Source organism: Neolamprologus multifasciatus, chromosome 18 (genome assembly GCF_963576455.1).
Source record: "Neolamprologus multifasciatus chromosome 18, fNeoMul1.2, whole genome shotgun sequence".
Lineage (NCBI taxonomy): Eukaryota > Metazoa > Chordata > Actinopteri > Cichliformes > Cichlidae > Neolamprologus > Neolamprologus multifasciatus.
The window spans coordinates 14671929-14686840 of record NC_140456.1 but is presented as its reverse complement, the minus strand read 5'-3'; the positions used below and the strand labels follow the sequence as shown (position 1 = coordinate 14686840).

The following is a 14912-nucleotide window of genomic DNA, read 5'->3' as shown; positions in this document are numbered from 1 at the left end:
CGGAGGTTTTGCCCGGCCTGCCGGAGCCATCCGCAGGGAGGAGGCGACGATCGCGCCGTCGACGCGTCACCCCACAGCCTGATATTAGGGCTATAGCACTGCAGGCTGTGGTGAGTGAGAAGGACACTTTTTCTGTTTTGGACTGTGGGACAGTTTATTCAGGGGCTTTGTTTTGTGCAGCAGATGACAAGGAGAACTGTTTGTTGCCTGTTCATTCTCCTGCTCAGCTGTCTTTAGCTAGTTTAGCTGCACAGCCGCAAGCTCGTCCAGCTGCACAGGACTCTGTTTCTAGTACGTACGTTTTGCAGAGAGACAAACACGTTAAGAAGGCAATCGTTCCTCAACAGCTGGCTAGTTTAGAGACTGTTACTTGCTCCAGGGCCTCCCCAGAGGCTGGGTTTCGGCCCCCAGCAGACTCTGGACCCCTGGAGGCTAAGAACCCAGCTGAGGACTGCACCCGGCTGTCGGTGCTCCGCGCAGCTGCCGTCTGTTCTGCGCCCGCCAGAGGTCCCCACACCTGCTGGTTCTGTTCTGCGCCCGCCAGAGGTCCCCGCACCTGCTGGTTCTGTTCCGTCTCTGCCAGGGGTCCCCGCACCTGCTGGTTCTGTTCCGTCTCTGCCAGGGGTCCCCGCGCCTGCTGGTTCTGTTCTGTCCCTGCCAGAGGCCCGTGCGCCTGCTGGTCCTGTTTTGTCCCTGCCAGAGGCCCGTGCGCCTGCTGGTCCTGTTCTGTCCCTGCCAGAGGCCCGTGCGCCTGCTGGTTCTGAGACTGTTTTCGCTGGGGGGCCCGAGGAGCCCGTCCAGCCTTCTGCCTCGTCAGCTGGAGGGCCCGGGGAGCCCGTCCAGCAACTGTCCTCGTCAGCTGGAGGACCCGAGGAGCCCGTCCAGCCTTCTGACTCGTCAGCTGGAGGACCCGAGGAGCCCGTCCAGCCACCAGCTGCTCCACCAGCGGCCGCATCCACAGTTTCGTCCACGCCGTCGCCTGGTCCAGCTTCCGTGTCTCCACCCACGCCGTCGCCTGGTCCAGCTTCCGTGTCTCCACCCACGCCGTCGCCTGGTCCAGCTTCCGTGTTTCCACCCACGCCGTTGCCTGGTCCAGCTTCCGTGTTTCCACCCACGCCGTCGCCTGGTCCAGCTTCCGTGTTTCCACCCACGCCGTCGCCTGGTCCAGCTTCCGTGTTTCCACCCACGCCGTCGCCTGGTCCAGCTTCCGTGTTTCCACCCACGCCGTCGCCTGGTCCAGCTTCCGTGTTTCCACCCACGCCGTCGCCTGGTCCAGCTTTGCCATCATCTACTTCGCCGTCGCCTGGTCCAGCCTCTGCATCGCCTTCGCCGTCGCCTGGTCCAGATTCAGCTCCGCCTTCGCCCTCGTCTGGTCCAGATTCAGCTCCGCCTTCGCCCTCATCTGGTCCAGCCTCTGCCTCAGCTTCCGTCTCGTCTGGTCCAGCCTCTGCCTCAGCTTCCGTCTCGTCTGGTGCTGCGAAGGCCACGCAGCCTTCAGGTCCCCAACTGCCGCCTCAACACCGTCGGTCATCTGCCAGGCCGCACGTTGGGCATCTTCGTCACCGTGGCCGGCCTCCGGACTTGCATTCCCGCCGCCGTCGCCGTCCGCACGGTTGGCCCCAGAACTGTTTCCACGCCACTGCCTACTGCGTGGCCGGCCTCCGGACCTGCCCCACTGCCACTGCCATTCGCATGGTCAGCCTCCGGAACTGAACTGTTTTGGCCTCCTGCGCTGTCAGCCCCCTGAACTTGGCCATCTGGGCCTTTTTGGTCTCTGTCCCTCCGTCCTGGACCCCCTCCGCCCGCCCTGGTCGGGTCGTTTTCTGTTTTGTTTTGGTCTGTTTTTGTGTTTCTGCTGGGCTGTCTGGAGCCAGCCCTTGAGGGGGGGGTACTGTCATGGTCCTGGGTCGGTGACCCAGCGCTTTTAGTTTATTATCATTTTCTAGTTTATTATGATGATGATTATTATTGTTTGAGTTCTATGTGTTATATTCGGTCTGCCTTTGAGTCTGCGTCTGTGTCTCTGTCTGTCTATCGTGTCACCCTGCCTGTTTGGAAAGCTGTCTGTTTAGTTCTGTGTCTTGTTTGGTTCCTCGTGTCTGAGTTTCCTGTTTTATTGTGAAGGTCTCTGTCTGATGTGAGTATGTTCAGTTTACATTTCCCCTGTCCCATCAGCCCTGATTCCTCCCAGCTGTGTTGCCCTCCTGTGTGCCATTTCCTGATTACCTGGTGTGTGTATTTATAGTTGGTGTCTGCCTGTGCTTCTCGTCGCGTCGTCTGTGTTCATTCCCTAGGTTTCTCTACGTCTCTCTGTTCTGCCGTCCTCATCTGCTATCTCCGAGTTTCTCCCGCTGACCTTATGTTCCAGGTTTGTTTAGTTTCACCCAGTTTAGGTTTATGTTCTGTCCTGCCCTCACTTCTGTTATTTGCACTGTAAATAAAACCCACTTGCACCTCCACCATTGTCTGCCATTGGATCCTCCTTTCTCACCCTCCACACGACTGCCGCCCCAGCCGTGACAGTGAGCTTTGGTAATGTTTTGTGTAAACCACAAGCATCATTGCTGCAAACGTATGTTACGTCAATGGTAAGATAACCACTGTGAGGAAATATATTGTTGTCACATCAGACTGAATGTGAAACACAATAGTAATGTTAAGTTAAAAACTAAGAGAGAATATAAAGTCTACACGGCAGAATAAAGTTCCTAAGAAGCCTTGATAATATAATGCAACATATTGCATTAGGTAGAAAAGTCAGTGCACATCTTGTTTCTTATTCACCTGATTTTTGTAGCTGTCACAGGTTTGAGTCTGTTTTCTCTCTGCTGCCTCTGTCTGAATTTAAAACATTGCTGCTTATAGTATTTGTGCTTTTTTTTGGAGCTTGTGTTGCAGATGTTTACTGTTTTGTTTATAGCTCATAGTTATAAGTCCTCTGTATAGGTCACCTCCTCCCTGTTTCAGAAGAAGCTATCAAATTTCTATGTAATGTAAACTTGGAACGTGGAAATTTTACATAAAATTTACTGCATCTTATTGCCTTCGAGCACTTTCAAACAAACTCAGTGATGGTGCATGAAAAGCAGTACCAGCTAAATTGTTTATAGTAAGCCTGGGTTATCACACTCTTTGTAGATTTGCTTTCATTCTGTACAAAACTGAAAAGCATTTCAATCATTTTTGCTTTGCATATTTTTTTGAGTGATTGTTTTTGACATTGTATTTTTTTTTTTGTATTTTTCGTAAAATTTTGTTTTGTATATTTTGCATATAAACTGGACAGTTGACTTTTGTATAATTTCAGCTCAAGCGGAAGGTATTTTGTGTAGTTGCAATATTAATTAATAAGTGAGATAATAAGTGATATACTGTAAATATGATTAATTACAGTATAAGCCCATTTGACTGTTTTCTTAGTTTTGATGATGTATCAACATCTTTTCTCTTTCTCCCATTTCAAAGCCTAAAGTGGTGTTGGCTGGGTAACTTTGATGGTGAGCTCTACTAATTTGCTTGCTGTGGTTATTCTTGGTTTGTGTTTATGTTTTCCAGAAAATTGAAAATGGCAAACTTCACATCCACTTATGATGGAGTGAGCAATCATGCTGCATACGTTTGTGATATTAATGTTCCCACCATCACTGGTCCCTTCTTCATCTTGATCTTCATCGTCAGTATCATAGGCAACAGCCTCCTCTTATGTGTTCTTTTCATCTACGAGAACCTGAAAAATATCACAAATATTTTCATCCTGAACCTGGCCTGCTCTGATTTGATCTTCACCATCACACTTCCATTCTGGGCCGTTCATCACCTACACCACTGGGTCTTTGGGGACTCTAGTTGCAAATTCCCGACTGCTGCATATCTTGCTGGTTTGTACAGCAGTGTCATTCTGCTGACTGCCATGACAGTGGATCGTTTTATTTCTGTGGTGCTGCACAAGTTAAAGATCAACCATGCAAAAAGGAAAAAGTATGCAATTTGTTCCTGTATAGCTGCCTGGGTCATCAGCATCTCAGCATCCCTGCATGATGCAATGAAAGTAGAGGTTAAAAATTGGGATGGTAAAAACTATTGCTACAAAAAATCTGATGAACAGCTTGGACGTTATCTCCAAGTGTCATTGCTATTCTTCCTTCAATTTGTCATCATTATTTTGTGCTATTCTGCCATCCTCAAGACAGTTTTGCAAGGTTTAAACAGAAAGAAGCACAAGACTGTAGCTTTGCTGTTGTGTATTGTTGCAGTTTTTTTCATTTGCTGGGGGCCATACCATATTATGCTTTTAATTAAATCTCTTTATAAACCCAAAGGTTGTAAGGAAGAGGAACAGTTAGAAGTTGCCAACCGTATTTGTGAAATGCTTGCTTATTCTCATTGCTGTATGAACCCTCTGCTATATATGCTCTCACAGAAGTTGCGAAAGCATCTGTTGAATCTCTTGCACTGTGAAAATGTGGGCAGAAAGAACAGAGAGAGAAGCACCAGCCTCAACACTTCTGTTACTCAGAATGTAGCTTTCAGTGTACAGAGCCCTGCTGTTTAAATTATTTACATTTAATACATATTAAATCTGTAAATACTTTTATAACAAAAAAAATGGGTTTATTTAATGTTAAATCTTATTACATCATCCAATGACATTTCAACTTTCTTGAATTTAATGTAACAAGTTAAAGATGCATATTTCACTGCTACTTGTGGTATGTGTAAAGGTATGGTAGATTTCAAAAGATTTTCTGCCATTTCAGCCACCTATACTTTCTGTTTGAGAGTCACAGCTTTGATTTTAGTCAACAAGCATTGTCTATTGGGTGAAGATCAGATGACTGACTTGACCATTGGAAGATAAATTAAAGGTACTCTTTAATTTGCTTGCAGTATGCTTTGGGTCATTATCTATTTAAACTCCTGTGCGATCAGTTTTGCAGCATTTGGCTCAGTCTCAGAAGAGAGTAAATCCTGTATAATTACATGCATTGATTGTCAGCCTGAACAGAGGTGGCAAAAGTATAGACTTTCTTTACTGAGGTAGAAGTACAGATACCTGAGTTGAAAATTGCTGGGGACAAAGTACTGAAAAAAGTAGAAGCTCTGAAATTTACTCAAAGCGAGAAAGTAAAAAGTAGCTTCTTGAAGCACAATTCTACTAACCATTTTAGTATGAAGGTAACTGAATCTTGTGCTATATCAATATAACCATGGAGAAACGAGGAAGTCAAAAAACTCAAAAGAAATTGCAGGGCAGCAGAAAGGAGATGGAGGAAGAATAAAAATGCAATCAACCATCAAATACTTTGCGAGCAACTTAAAATGTACAATAATACACTAAGGAATTTTAAGAAATTCATACTTTGCCAAAATAATCAGTAATAATAAAAATAATCCCAAGGTCCTCTTTTCTACCATAGATTATTTATTTAACCCTGATTTTAACAGCTCCCAAAGAACCCCCACAGACTCACTCTGCGAACCACTTCAGGGGAAAAAAAAAAGAAAAAAGAAAAAAGTTACGTTGAAACCAAGCACACCATTGTTTTTCTTGTGACATTACCAATAAGTTTGATGTGTCACATGGCCTTCTTCCTATTGAAAAAACAAAAGTTGTATCCAAGATGGCCGACTTCTAAATGGCCACCATGTTCACCACCCATCTTGAGGAGTTTGCCCCCTCACATATACTAATGTGCCACAAACAGGACTTTAATATCACCAACCATTCCCATTTTATTACGGTGTATCCATATAAATGGCCCACCCTGTAGATAACCAAACTAAAACCTGACATTACAAAGAGTAGGCATGCAGGGGTGTTGAACTCCAGTCCTGGAGGGCCGGTGTTCTGCAGGTTTTAGATAACACCCTGGGTCAACACACCTGAATCAAATAATTAGTTCATTACCAGGCATCTGGAGAACTTCAAAACATGCTGAGTAGGTAATTTAGCCTTTAAATAAACTGTGTTGTATTAAGGACACATCTAAAACCTGCAGGACACTGGCCCTCCAGGCCTGGAGTTCCACACCTGTGGTGTAGAGGAATTACAACTATAATAAGAAACAAAACCTGGAACACAATCTTAACCTCAGAACATTAAAGAAACCAGAAATAAAAGACCAAACACATAAACATTGCATCACAGACCCACAAACTTCTACTCATCTCAGATTAGAACTACTTCTATTACTTAAAAATATTTATGTTAGAAAATTAGTTATAATTAGTGACTGGCACCTACAAACAGTCAAGAGGCTTAGCTGTTCAAGCCAAATTTAAGAGATAAGGGACTTGAGATTTGTTGTGCCCAAAGATCTGGTTCCAGTATTCTAGAAACATTTAATAATTTCGGATTAACACAACAAAACAACATTAAAAGGGAGTGGCAGCTATCAATGGCAGATATTAACTTTTGCTGGTTAGCGAAGATTATTAAAAATTGGTTTGAGCTAAGGTGAGAGGGGGGCGAGAGGGCGATGGACAGACTGGTGCTGCAGCTGCAATAATGCAGTCGTGGTTAAAAGATAGCTGAGCATAAAAGTGACGCTCTTGAATTACCAGTCAATCTACGTCCCTACGCTCACCTATGGTCATGAGCTTTGGGTAGTGACTGAAAGAACAAAATTGCAGATACAAGTGGTGAACATGAGCTTTCTCCAAAGGGTGGCTGGCCTCTCCCTTAGTGAGTGAATGGGTTAAATGCAGAGAGGAATTTCCCCACGGGGATCAATAAAGTGTACATTATTATTATTATTATTATTATTATTATTATTATTATTATTAGATACAGGGTGAGAGGTAGGGATGGGTATTGATAAGATTTTCACAATTCCAATTCCATTTTCGATTCTGTTTAACAATTCGATTCTTTATCGATTCTTTTTAAAAAGGAGAACACTAAGGTCGAATAGCTTAGAACTTTGTTTTATATCTTCTCTTTGAACAAGATAGAAATTTAGGAGTAACATGGCCTTACAAACCCAACAGTGAGATCTTAAGAGATCCACAGCCTACGGCTCTTCAATGGGGTGTCACAGGGTCCCCAGGAAAAAAAATTGTAAATATTAGTCTGTAGCAATAACAAAGTATAACATAAATTATTCTGTAGCAATTACACAAGAATATCCAGTAATGTCCCTGCCTACAATTAAACACACATTCACTTACCGAAAATTGGGGCATCTGCTGTGGCAAATGGGTGCAAGCCTTTTACCACAAACTTAAGTCTAGAGATGGCACGATACCACTTTTTTATGTCCGATACCGATACCGATATCATAAATTTGGATATCTGCCGATACCGATATGAATCCGATATAGTGTTTTTTAATCAATAAAACGTTTTTTTTTTAATATCTTGCTGCATTTTGTAAAAGTTTATACTCAAGTTTAAATAAATAACAACACTAAAGCTATTCTGTTATACCTGTATGTAAAAAATACACTGCGCCCAAAATATTTCATAGTTCAGCAACACTGATCAATCTAATAAACGTAAACCTGCTCCATCCTCCCTATTCTGGTATTTTAAAGAGTACTTAGCAGAAATATCAAGCAACCTAACTAATAGGGTTGCAAACTCCCAGCAAAAAAAAAAATAGGGAACCACCCCCCACCCTCCAGCTCATGATGCTTAATCGATGTAATCAAATTAAATTTGATGCAGGGGGAAAATGCACAGAAAGAAATTATTTTTCAAGAATAATTAAATAGATTCAACATCTTTCTTCAACAGAATTGCAGACTGCACAGATGGTACCTTCCCAAAGGAAAAAGTACTATAGCTTACTAGGGTATATTAGACTTAACAGTTACTATATACAGTAATGGACTTCTATGTATTTTACATCAGATTAAAACTTTGGGTGTAAGAGTCAGATAATTATTTATTAAAAGCTAGACATTTTAAATGAGAACAAGAAAGAAAAGTATGTCTTTGTGCCCCCTTTTCCCTGTTCATGCCCTATCGGCCCCCCTGGCTAAACTTTGCTAGATCCGCCCCTGCACAGTTACCAGCCGTCAGCTACGTAGAAAACGATCCTGGTCTACAAAGTAATATTAAATAAATTCTAACAACAGCTTATCAAGCTTAAACATGCTGCTGTTGTTCAGCCGCTGGTTTCCTCTTTCTGGTGCAAAGTGGGCCAAAAACAAAGAAGAGAGACAGACTCGCGACAGAAAAGCCGATCAGCTGATCATTAAGCAGTTTCACGATTGAAGTAGCAGCAGGAGAGAGAGAGAGAGAGAGAGAGAGAGAGAGGCAGTCGCTCCATATATCTGTTGTTAAGCTTAACATGGGAACTACAAACATTCAGAGATGAACTTACACGCTTGCTTTACTTCTCTCTGGGAAAACTTCCTCGGAGATGAAATGCTGGTTTGCTAGCAAGGCTACAAATACACACAGCGGCTCTATCACGTGATGCACACTGCTGCAACGTGCTACAGTTATGAGCCGAGTTACTCCGTGTAGCAAGTTTTGTGAGGTGCTTTTTTGATATTTAATGGATCGGATTACATTTTTTATTTCTCGCCGATATCCGATCCAGTAATTTGGGTCAGTATCGGACCGATACCGATACGTAATATCGGATCGGTCCATCTCTACTTAAGTCACTGCTCGGTGACATTCGACATCCTGGCCTGAAAGGAGATGCTACCGGTAGACTGCAGTGAGAACTGCCAGCATCTGAACCAGCCAGACTCTGTCTGTCTCTCTCATCATGGTCACCTAAATGCACAGTAATGGCAGGTTTTGTAATAAGGCAGATCGCGCTAACATAATATGCACTGTTAGTTGATTATTTACCTGCCGCATTAACGGGAGAGGACTTGCAAACGTTACCACTGCTGCTGGGTTGAGATTCACGAGTCCGGAGCGGAATTAAAAACACAACATTCATTTAAGGTCATTGTGTGTTTTGTGAGCAAATGCTTTTGCATATTCGTAGTGTTTCCTCCCTTAAATGAAATATCTACTTTGCAAGTATTGCAAGTTGCCCAGTTGTCATCCGTTCTCGTAAAGTATAATCAAACTTTTGAGCGTTTGAGCCGCCATGTTTCCTGCCAGGTACATGACGCTCCGCAACGCGGTGACGTCATTCGGGGTGACTGGAATCGATAAGGGAATCGTTTGCAAAAATGGCAAACAATTCCAAGGAATTGAAACAGTGGGAACCGGTTCTCAACAAGAACCGGTTTTTGATACCCATCCCTAGAGAGGTTTGGCCATCTGGAAGGGGCTCCGATTATCTTCTCCACATCGAAAGGATGCAGTTGAGGTGGTTTTGGCCCACCAGAAGAAGAATCTGAGGCAGACCCAGGACATGCTGGAGAGAATATACCTTTTGGCTGACCTGTTAATGCCTTGGTGTTCCCCTGATAACCTAGAGGAGGTCGCCAGGGAGAGGCAGGTCTGGCCTTCTCTGCTTTGGCTGCTGTCCCTGCAACCCGGTGTTAGGTCTGCACTTGCAGGCCTTGCTAGTTCAGAGACTTCTCACCGTGAACAAAGCAAGATAATCAGAGCTCAATCCACTTTAACTAGCAAGGGAAGCCGGTCTGGTCAGGATCTTGGAGCTACAAGCTCCCCACCTGATCCCAGCCAACTTCAAAACTCCAGTCTCCCCTCCCATTGTAAGACCCATATGGTGTGTCATAAAAGTTAAGGCACTGTGTGTGTGTGTGTGTGTGTGTGTATGTGTGTGTTTGTGTTTGTATATGTAACTTCCTGGTTACAACTGTTTTAACAACATCCCTAGTCATAAAAAGGGTAATCTCCCCTCACCCCGTATATGGCTTAACGCCTTTTAATGGTCCACCATATACAAGCATAGGTGAGCCCATAAATGGCAGGAAGTAAACATTCCTTACTAAATAAGGAAACCTGTAGCACCCTCAAGGATTGACGTACGCACGATGTAGTATAGAACAGGGTTTATTCTGGTCTTGGCAACCCGTGAGAACTGCTCACGGACAAAACAATAAAACAAAAACATCACATCAAAATGCGCTCTTGTACGTAGTGTCAATCAATCAAAAATCCTTAATTACAGAAAATAAAACATTTAAAATACACAAACCTTGTGAGCTGACATCCAGGAGGTGCTAAATAATCCTTTATGGCCTTATTGCCTTATCTTCCACTCTTTAAACAACATTTTCTCCATGTGTGGAGCTAACTGTGAGCTGCTGCATGCAGACACCGTGTGCGCTAGCAAAAGACAAGTGGCTGGGTGGAGACCCAAACAGCAAAGCTGTACCCTACATAGTTCACCACCAGAGGGCGCAAAGGAACAAAATCCAGACATACAGCTTAACAAATATCAAATGCAACAAACATCAAATGCAAAAGACCGTTACAAAACCAGAATTTTACCTGCAAGTGTGCCTGCAGTTTAAGACAAGGTTTACAATTTTAAATGCAACAATGACAACTTTTAACGAAATCAACACCCAGCTCCAGAGAAGTGGAAGAAAATGGATGGATGGATGGTTTTTGCTACCAAAACTATTACAGTAACTCAAATATTCAGGCTCTATAACAATGGCAAATTTCTGGTGACAAGATCTCAGACGAATCAGGCTGGTGGGGTCAGAGTGTGGCCCTATTGTAAAGGGTCTAACAGAAAGAAAAAAAAAAAAACAGAATAAGAGTGTGAGGCTTCTTTTTAACCACAGTGGTGTGTAACATGTTTTGTTTCATGTTTAGTTGTTTTCCTCTTCTTATCTGCTTCCTCATCAAGAGCCTTGCTGCTGTACTACTTTAGCACTTGTTCGTCTACCTTTTTATGCTCTACACAGCATTAGAGATATCATAAATCAACACCATTTTTATGATCTGTGTTAGATTTTATGTTTTTATATTTAGTTGTATTTATATCATGTTTACATGTTTTCAGCAAGAAATACTTTCTTTCGAACAGAATACTGGGGTTTCTGCATTTATTTATGTAAATAAATGTAACTTTTGATTGAGTCTGTTTTGATTAGATGGCTTTGAAAAAAAAACATACATTCAACATTGTTTCATTTCATTTCAATGTAGAAAGAAGTGATTGCTCAAGCTTTTTTCTTCACAGTGTGGCTTTCGTTAGGGTGGTACCCTAGCTCAAAGACGAGACAAACTATCAGATATCTCACGAACATCACACGTTTTTCACCACAGTGCAATTCAACAGAAGACTCAAGATTGAGGTAAGTTTAGAGGAATGTAACATACGTATAGACAGTTATTTGTCAGGTTTAATTTTGATGAAGTTTCATTTTTCATGTGACAATTTGTTGCACAAGTTAACTTTGAATTTTTTTTTTCATAATGTGGTTTTTGTTAAGGCAGAATCTCTGAATGAATGTGAAATAAAAACAAGAACTATTAGTTTTCCGAAGAACATTGTACAGCTTTTGTGCTGAATCATAGGGCAATTCAGCAGAAGACTTGACAGTTGATGTTTGCGGTAAGTTGCTGTGTTTGTTTTCTGAAATTTGATACTTTTTTAGTCACTGTATTTTATATAATATACAAAAACTAGAATCAAAATCAACAGTTTCTGTCACTTTAGAGAAAACTGCTCAGTCATTGTGTTTGATTGCATTTTATTTCATGTGTATGTTTTCCAGAAGATTGAAAATGGAAAACTCCACATCCACATCCAGAACGATTGGTGTTGTCGCATACATGTGTGATACTAATGATCCCATGATCAATGGTCCTTTTTTCATCTTGATCTTCATCCTCAGTATCATATGCAACAGCCTCCTCTTATGTGTTATTTTCATCTACGAGAATCTGAAAAATATCACAAATATTTTCATCCTGAACCTGGCCTGCTCTGATTTGATCTTCACCATCACACTTCCATTCTGGGCCGTTGATCACCTACACCACTGGGTCTTTGGGGACTTTGTCTGCAAAGTTATCACTGCTGGATTCACTGTTGGTTTGTATAGCAGTGTCATTCTGCTGACTGCTATGACAGTGGATCGTTTTACTACTGTGGTACTGCACAACTGGCCGATCAGCCATGCCAGAGTGAAGAGGTGTGCAATTGGTGCCTGTATAGCTGCCTGGGTCATCAGCATCTCAGCGTCCCTGAGTGATGCAATGAAAGTAAAGGTTGAAAGCTGGTTTGGTAAAAACTATTGCTATGATGAATCTGAAGACAAGCTTGGACATTATCTCCAAGTGTCACTGCTATTCTTCCTCCCATTTGCCATCATTATTTTCTGCTACTCTGCCATCCTCATGAAAGTTTTGCAAGGTTTAAACAGAAGGAAGTTCAGGACTGTGGCTGTGCTGTTGTGTATTGTTGCAGCCTTTTTCATTTGCTGGGGGCCATACCATATTATGCTTTTAATCAAGTCTCTCAATACAAACAACGATTGTAAGGTACTGAAACGGTTAGAAGTTGCCTACCATATCTGTGAAATGCTTGCCTATTCTCACTGCTGTATGAACCCTCTGCTATATATGCTCTCAAAGAAGTTGCGAAAGCATCTGTTGAATCTTTTGCGCTGTGAAAAAGTGAACAGGAAGAAGAGAGAGAGATGCAGCAGCCTCAACACTTCACAACAATTCACACTGCAGAGCTCTGCTGTTTAGATGGAACTGCACAACTATCCATTTAACAGTCACTAATGAAGTTAAACCTTGATTCAGGCTGATACAGTCATAGTACTTTGATGTGTAAGTGTATTAACACATTCATTGAGGCAAACAGAGAGCAGTAATTAGATTAACTTGGACTGTAAAAGTGACAATATCTGGTGTATTTTTACTTATACCTTTATTTTAAAGTAGATATGACAAATTACTTTTTTAATTAACAAAAAGTGTAAAGGTTGGGATAAACATGCTTTAAAATTATTGAAATGCTGACACTGATGTAACAGAAATATCAATCAACCTTAACTAGATAACCAGAACCTTAAATACAATGTGAAAATTTAAATGAATTGTACTTAATAGACAATTCAATCTGTATCCAGTTACTTAAACTTTAGGGAAAAACAGTATTAGACTGCTCCATCAAGCTCCATCTATGCAATCTATATGACTCCTTCTGTATGTTCTTTTCAAAATGGTGGAAATTGAAACTTCCAGATTTTATGGCCACAAAGGAGGAAGTGATACTGTAGATAGCATGATTCTGTTGCTTAAACTCAAGTTATTTCTTCTATTTCCAAGTCTGAACTTTGATTTAGTAGGATTTCAGAAATGCACAATAGTTTTACCCCTTCGAAAAGAAGTGTGAGTACCTCGCATGTTCAACCAATGTCCATACTTCAGGAAGTAGAGGGCAGGATGAGGCAGAAATTATTTTACTCAGGACAGCTATAAGGGGCAATAGGTGGAGTAAGGCCAGACATCAGAGCAGGAATTTGAAAGCTCAGAGGAGGACATATCAGCTTTTGAGGGGCCTGGCCGCGGACCTAGCATCAATAATAAGAACAACTGTTTAATGCAGGGCTCTGAAGTTTAGACATTACAATATGTAGAAGGGGAAATAAGAATGTATTCAATTTAATTCACACACACACACACACACACACCAACTAAGAATTTGATTTCTTCTTTTATCCTCTCCTCTTGTTCATGTAATTAATAATATATATGTAAATAAAAGTGGACTAAATCATATGCCTTCGTTCTTCATTTCACTTGAATTATCGTTTCACTTACAATCTGAAATTCATCCTGGGCTGAAAATTTTGTTATGCATAAACAAGAAAACAGGACAACAGTGCCTGCAATCAGAGGACCACATGTTTGGTGGTCTAAATATCAGCGCTCACATGGCGGTCCCTGAATGACATCAAACAGAAAACAGGCAACCAGGTTTTAGAAAAAAAATCAGCACACAAACAACGGCCTATCTGTAGTTATAGCCAGATCAACAAGCAGATTCTTGAATAGTACAATGGTCAAAGTACCAAATGATCTCGATCTCTCTGATAATGGGACAAGAATAAAGCCTCCTGAAAAGAGAAAAGTCTCTTAAACAGCACACAACAAGGCTTCCATGGAAACATGATTCCCTTCACGGGCCAGGCGTCAATTCAACATTTAGTCTGCTTATCTTGCAGTTTATGACAGCTCCTTCTCTATAATGAAATGCAACCACTATTTCCTGAACTAACGAACTGTGGTCTGATTAGTTAGTTCCTTTTTATAACACCTGACTTAACTTCCTGTTTTAACAGGCAGTGTATTAGGTGTTGCTTTGCTTGTGTATCAGAATGAATATTTATTCTAGTAATGCTTTGCTTAATTTCTTGCACAAATTCTATCTCTTGCTTTCATGCTGATCAGTGCACATCCTGCTTCTTTAGTTGTTCAGAAAAAAAAATCTAAAAAAAGAAAAAGAAAAGAAAAACATTGCTATGTGTGATTTTTAATTTCTTGAGCCTCACGTTTTACATTAGCTCTTATCCATGATGGACTTTGGGTGTTGTCATTTGCCCCTTCTCAGGCCCCAAGATTATTTCTGGATGCTTCTAAACTGCATTTGTTTTTATCAAGATGTGACTAATGTATTTGTAACACAATGCATTTATTAATTCAGTTCATGACATTAACCTGATTGATACAGCTTTAACTATTAATGATGTAATAATGTTATATCGTCATTACTTCGGTTACTCAGTAGTTATTTGCTGACAAGACCTGAACATGTAAATCATGTTCTTGAAGAGGGACTACCATTATGTAATTATTGTCACTAAATAATAAATATTATTTTTGAATTACTTATTTATTTTGAAACTATCATTTTTTTAAAATTGTGTTTTATTGTATTTTTATTGGCTATTATGGCACTTTTACTCTTTTTGTGTACAGCGCTGTGTGAACACACACTGCAATGAAAGCAGTTCAATTGAGCTCCACATGGAGAAATCAGCACTTTACATCC

General features: G+C 41.5%; 2 protein-coding genes across 2 annotated transcripts; both read left to right on the top strand.

Moving 5' to 3' along the window:
* Positions 1-3492: 3492 nt before the first annotated feature.
* LOC146497558 (chemokine XC receptor 1-like) lies at positions 3493-4552 on the top strand. The gene has a single exon (XM_085140177.1). The coding sequence runs from the start codon at positions 3545-3547 to the stop codon at positions 4550-4552; it is 1008 nt and encodes a 335-aa protein (XP_084996303.1). The 5' UTR covers positions 3493-3544.
* Positions 4553-11477: 6925 nt separating this feature from the next.
* LOC146497557 (chemokine XC receptor 1-like) lies at positions 11478-14707 on the top strand. Its single transcript, XM_085141849.1, has one exon. The coding sequence runs from the start codon at positions 11603-11605 to the stop codon at positions 12599-12601; it is 999 nt and encodes a 332-aa protein (XP_084997975.1). The 5' UTR covers positions 11478-11602; the 3' UTR covers positions 12602-14707.
* The last annotated feature ends 205 nt before the right edge of the window (positions 14708-14912 follow it).

Excerpts from the sequence above, each read along its gene's own strand:
- LOC146497558 (XM_085140177.1), top strand. The coding sequence starts at position 3,545 with ATGTTTTCCAGAAAATTGAAAATGGCAAACTTCACATCCACTTATGAT.
- LOC146497557 (XM_085141849.1), top strand. The coding sequence starts at position 11,603 with ATGTGTATGTTTTCCAGAAGATTGAAAATGGAAAACTCCACATCCACA.